Below are 6,146 nucleotides of genomic sequence, written 5' to 3' on the forward strand. Positions count from 1 at the left end.
TACCAGAATTTTTGCTCCTCCAGGATTCACGTTAAAATGACTTGGCTTGTTCAGATCAGTCCGCAGTTGTGAGGGAGTGAAGTTAACACGACCTTCACCTCCAACTCACAGTTTCACCGTGACAGGAAGCTTTTTTTCTCCACATCACGAGTCATTCATGTCAGAACGTCACAGAATGAATAACAAGATTAATGAAGTTATCACAAATAAAGCAGCTGCTGTGGTCACAGACTTTAAATGTCACTGAGGTTGTCAGAATAATTCATTTCCATGTTGCGACTTGTTAAATTTATATTGTGTTAAAACCTTCAACAAGAACACAGTAAAGTATCATCTTAATCATTTTAGAGCAAATTTGACTGGAAGATTTAATATTTATTTCTCTCAATGCATCAAATGTCCTGAGCGTTTGTGACCTTGACGGTTCTGTGTGTTCTGCAGGGCGTCTCTCATAAATTCGTTATTGCGGTTCTGATGGAGCACATCCGCTCTCTGAACCAGTTCCAGATCACCGTGCAGGTAAAACCTGAGCAGACATCTTTGTTCTGACCTGGAGGATGTTGATGACATCATCACCGTGAGACTGTGTGTTCTTGTGTTCTGGCAGCATTACCTGTACGAGCTGGTGATTAAGACGTTGGTGCAGCACAACCTCTTCTACATGCTGCACCAGTTCCTGCAGTATCACGTCTTCAGTGACTCCAAACCGCTGGTGAGTTCACACCTGAGGCTGCTCCAGAACCAGATGACTCTGGATTCTGGATTTAAACTGCTTCTGACTCTTCTTACTGGAATAAGAAGAGTTCACCCAGAAAGTGACGCTCAGTCATCGTCGGTTTGAGATGAGAGAGAAACAACTTTTAAATCATTCAGTTTATTTATGCTGCTCGTTTTCTTTCATCATCACAAGACGAACACAAAAGAAACTCAACACAGTTTTCATCTCCTGGTGATTGTAGATGATCTGAAGTGATGAAACCTGATGAACTCATGATGAACATCACTTGTTGTCACACTGTGAACTCAGACTTTGTGTCCAGTGTGTGTTAGTGTTCCTTTGTGTGTGTGTTTGTGTGTTCAGGCCTGTTTGCTTCTGTCTCTGGAGAGTACGTACCCTCCTGCCCACCAGCTGTCACTGGACATGCTGAAGGTATCAAACACTCATACACATTAAATAACCGAGCACGTGATTCAAACCTCATCATTTAATTCTGTGTGTTTTCAGCGTCTGTCCACAGCCAACGATGAGATCGTGGAGGTTCTGCTGTCGAAGCAGCAGGTTCTGGGCGCACTCAGATTCATCCGCAGTGTCGGTACGTTGATGTTCAGTTTATCTACCGAGATACAAACTCCTGGACTTTATATTCTCACTGTGACTCGTTGTAGATCAGAACTGGTGGGTTGTTAAAACAGTTAGCTGGAGCTGGAGCGAGTCTCCATGAAGCTTCACAGCCAGCAGTAACTCTTCTGACAGACACACAGGATTCACACTTTAAAGTGGACTAACCCTCACTGGTGTCCCGGCGAGCAGGTGGCCACGACAACGTGTCGGCCAGGAAGTTTCTGGACGCGGCGCAGCAGACCGGCGACCAGATGTTGTTCTACACCGTGTTCAGGTCGTTCCAGCAGAGAAACCAGCGGCTGAGAGGAAGTCCCAGCTTCAACCCCGGTGAGAGAAAACACACAGAGCTGAACGTTAAACAGCCGACATGAAACCATCACGAGTCAGATCCAGCAACAGTGTTCATCCTCTGAAACATGGAGTCGTCTCCTGTCTCACTGCTCAGCTCAGCACAACTCCGCTTCATATCGTCCTCACTGTAATCAGCTGGTTCTCACATGAAGTGAGACGTTAGTTCACTGCTGAAAACATTTCCTTCTCACTGACTCCCTGCTGATTTAATCATAATGTCTCTGGAGAAAATAGAAAAACAGACACAAGCTTTAACTTCTGACTCCTGTTTCAACATTAATGCCTCATTTGATGATATATTTATTTGTGTGTGTGTGTGTGTGTGTGTGTGTGTGTGTGTGTGTGTGTGTGTGTGTGTGTGTGTGTGTGTGTGTCACCAGGAGAGCATTGTGAGGAGCATGTCGTCCACTTCAAGCAGCTGTTCGGGGATCAGGCTCTGATGAAACCATCCACCGTGTGAACGGCCGGGTCCAAAACACACACCGTGTGACGGTGCTGGTCGGACAGAGTCTCCGTCAGTTTGGACATGCGGGACGTTCAGGAGACGATCTGACGAACCAACACAGGGATCAGATGGTGACAGTTTGAACGGACACTTGTCTTTATCATTTCTATGATCCTGTTTGTTCTGCCTCCTGGTTTCTGCTCCACTGTCACATGTCAGCACCTGATCCAGGTCTCTGCAGGCTGCTCTCCTTGACGTGGGCGGGGCCAGAGGCTGGACGCATGTTGGGATGCCTGTCAGAATATTTTGTACATATGACATGAGTGAAGTTAACAGTGAAACTAATGTTTATTTTGTAAAGAGTTCATGATTGTGTACTAAACTGAGTAACAACAGAAATATGTTGAAACTAAAGATTAAAATATCGTGTGTGTTTAAACGTCCTTCTGTACAGATAATAAAATATTAAACTACACGTGTGTGTGCGCATGTCAGCTCTGTGCTGCATTCAAGGCCTAGTGTCAGAATTGGACATTAGGACGTTCAGGGTTTTAGCTCAAAAGGAACTTATAAATCATAGAAATGTGGTCACAAATATTTTTAAGGAAAATGTTTCTTTCAATAGTTTCTGTAAAACGTGACCATGTATTTGTAAAATATCAGGTTTTAAATCAATCCTTCAAACCTAAATAAAAAGCTTAATACTTAATGTCATGAAATACACCTAAAATGATACTAAAACTAATGTAGGACTTAAAAGTGACAAATCCATTTTTGTATTTATTCCTCTATTTTTTGTTTTATTTCCCTATTTGTCATTTTATGTATTATTTTATTTATTTACGCATTTATTTAGAATATTTTTTTTCTTTTGCGTTTAGGAAAATAATACACATAAGATGCAAATATATACAAATAAATATTGTTACAGAAAAGAATCCAGAAGCTGATGAAAATTAGCAAAACTTTAATCTTCACAAATCAGAAATAAAACCTGAATCCAGAGAAGTGATTGAACAAACGGACGTCGTTTAAACATGCAGAATATTTACAATAATATAGATGGAGGCGATTTACATCACATGAGATTTGAATAGTGAGATTAAATATCAACCATTAATTTTATATTTCTTAATCACTTATAATGACACTCAAGGTAACAGTTAGTACATGTTTCTTACTTCACGTCTAAAGGAAGTGAACATTTTCTGATGTTCAGTGTGTGAGCAAAGTTTAAGACTGAACTGACTTTACAACTAAATCTACAGATATTACAGCAAATAAAAGCAACTCTGATCAATATGTCTTTTTTTAACAACGGATCAAATGACCATGTGAAAGTTAAAGTTTGTTTAAGGCGACAGATTCACAATGATGACCAGACTCTTTGGATTCTTTAGGTCACTTTCTGCCACAACAGTCTGGTCGGATCCACTCGACAAAGAAGACTTTAAAGCTGTCAGATACAGAACCTGCTCTGATAACAAACATACTTGGGTTTGGAGTCAGAACTGTGTTTCAGTTTGGAGACTTCAGTGAAGTTCTGATTAAACACAAACTTCTTTTTTCCCCTTAAACTATTTTCTGTTCAGTTCTGAGAGAATCTGGTGTTGGTGGTCAGAACCAGAACTGCTTTTTCACATCAACTTCTAAAATATAATGTGGAAATAAACTGCAATTCACCATCGTTCCACATGGTGGAGCTGCAACTGACAGCAAAAACAAATATCCAATGAAATATGTTGATCTGCAGTTTTGTTGACAAACAGTTGTTGATGCTCTTTGTGTTCAGAATATGTGAGAGAATAACAGAATAAAGGTCCAGGTTCCAGGTGGCGGTCCAGGTGGAGGTCCAGGTGGAGGTCCAGGTGGAGGTCCAGGTCCAGGTGGAGGTCCAGGTGGAGGTCCAGGTCCAGGTGGAGGTCCAGGTGGAGGTCCAGGTGGAGGAGGTGTCTGAGTGTGGAGCAGAAGGAGTGGAGGAGTGTCAGTGTGTCTGCAGAGACTGTGTAGAAGGACAGAGCAGCAGCAGAGCAGTCCAGATACACTGATGATACTCTGTCACATCCAGAGGAACACAGGGATGATGCTGGACTGGACATTGTGTGTGACAGTGGAGTTGATCTCAGAGCAGTTCACACTGCAGCACTGACAGTCATCTCCACTTGTTGTGATTGGTCCGTCAGTCACTGCTGGATGAAGCTCTCCTCTCCACTCCACCTCCCAGTAACACAGCCCAGTCAGAGCCTCTCCACCCACCAGCTGATGGTGCTGCTTCAACCTCTCTGGATCATCAGGACACAGCTGATCCTCTCAACACCTCCACCTTTCTCATCACTCTCACAGAGATTCCTTCCATCTGATGAGAGAAGCAGAGAGACAGCAGAAGTGATAAATGAGTGTTTCCAGAGACTCCCTCCATCAGCTGTCAGTCAGTGATATAAAGACCAGCAGGACTTCAGTCCTGTTCAGACCACAAGTGGAGCGGCTGTGTAGCGTAGCCAGCTTCCTTTCAGCTTCATGTTAACGTGTTGGAGTGAAGCTCACAGACCTGCAGACACTTTGGACATCAAGTCTGTTTACTCTGCAGGTTTCACTGAAGGACACAGTGGAAATAAACTGCTGACAGTCCCTGAACGCATCATTACTGCAGGAACACAGATACTCACAGCTCACTTTAATGAGGATTTACTGCTGTTAAAAACCAGAGTCTCACTCACATTTAAAGATTTCATCTACTTTGGAAACATTACATGACAAATATGTAAATATGGAGTCTGTTATAAAATATTTGGACAAATCAAATGACACATGGGCAGATATAAATATAACGGTAAAGGTCCTACATTGAACAGTAAAACATCAGCTGTGGTTTCTGGACTTCAGCAGAGGTTCTGGTCTGTATACAGACCACATGGTTACTAAATGTAATGATGGTTCTCTGAAATAAGAGCCTTCAGTCAGACTGATCTGAGAGCCGTGACAAAGATGAACTGATGAGTTCTTCAGTGTTGAAATGAGAGAACAAACACTTTGAGATCAGATTTGATGCTCCGACAGTTTGATGAATGAGGACACTGTCTCTATAAATCCTGTGATGCTGTCAGCTGTGATCAGCTTTATTTCCTGTAGACATGAACACAACAACAACAGTCGTCTTCACATCAACTCAAACACACCATCACAACAAGCTTCTGGCTCGTCTGATTAGCTGACTGTTCTCCTCTCACAGCTTCACTGAGGAAAGCAGGAAATACTGGATCTTTACTTTGATACTGTGTTTAGTACAATACTGCTGAAACCAGCATGAACTGACTCCAACCCTCTACTGACCTCAGAGTCTCCAGTCTACAGTCTGGACTCTCCTTCAGATCACAAAGCAGCTTCACTCCTGAATCCTGCAGGTTGTTGTTGTCCAGGTCCAGCTCTCTCAGATGGGAGGGGTTGGACTTCAGAGCTGAGGCCAGAGAAGCACAGCTGATCTCTGACAAACTGCAGCCACTCAATCTGAATAAAGAACAAATGATGGAGATAAAAATCCATTTATAATCTCATGTGAGTAAATCAAATGTGTGTTCAGAGGATCTTCTGTTAACAGATTAAATCAAACATAAATTTACTTTAACAACTGACTGAATATTTTCTAGTCATTTTAAGATACAGAAGTCTGAAGATTAAATTTAGATTAAAAAAAACATAAAAATATGAACAAAGGGAGATTTACAACTTTATGGATGTAAGTAATGTATAAATGTAAATGCACTGTCACAACTTGCTTAGTGTCCAGGGCTGACACTAACATTCTGGATCCTGATCTTGCCATGCAGCTGGGTATTAATCAGGAACCCTTGGTTGAGCCTATCAATGCTACTGCTCTGGATGGGCGCCTCCTCTGCACAGTAACCCACCGCACTGTTTCTGTTCATCTGGGCATATCAGGTAACCACACTGAATCACTTGCCTTTCGCCTGATGAATGCTCCTCAGCAGCCAGTCATCCTGGGGTTTCCTT

General features: G+C 42.4%; 1 protein-coding gene across 1 annotated transcript; it reads left to right on the top strand.

The window, feature by feature from the left end:
- The first annotated feature begins 382 nt into the window (after nt 1-382).
- Nucleotides 383-2,613, top strand: LOC115569966 (regulator of MON1-CCZ1 complex-like). Its single transcript, XM_030398222.1, has 6 exons — nt 383-519; nt 608-712; nt 1,082-1,150; nt 1,226-1,313; nt 1,532-1,669; nt 2,074-2,613. Exons 1-6 carry the CDS (start codon nt 475-477, stop codon nt 2,151-2,153), a joined length of 525 nt encoding a protein of 174 aa, XP_030254082.1. The 5' UTR covers nt 383-474; the 3' UTR covers nt 2,154-2,613.
- Nucleotides 2,614-6,146: the final 3,533 nt, after the last annotated feature.

The sequence above is a fragment of the Sparus aurata genome, chromosome 19 (assembly GCF_900880675.1).
Source record: "Sparus aurata chromosome 19, fSpaAur1.1, whole genome shotgun sequence".
Classification (NCBI taxonomy): domain Eukaryota; kingdom Metazoa; phylum Chordata; class Actinopteri; order Spariformes; family Sparidae; genus Sparus; species Sparus aurata.

What these genes read in the sequence shown, in the direction of transcription:
- LOC115569966 (XM_030398222.1), top strand. Translation starts at nt 475, where the DNA reads ATGGAGCACATCCGCTCTCTGAACCAGTTCCAGATCACCGTGCAG. An exon ending in TGTCACTGGACATGCTGAAG is followed by an intron (nt 1,151 to 1,225) that starts GTATCAAACACT and finishes GTGTGTTTTCAG; the next exon opens with CGTCTGTCCACAGCCAACGA. An exon ending in CAGATTCATCCGCAGTGTCG is followed by an intron (nt 1,314 to 1,531) that starts GTACGTTGATGT and finishes CCCGGCGAGCAG; the next exon opens with GTGGCCACGACAACGTGTCG.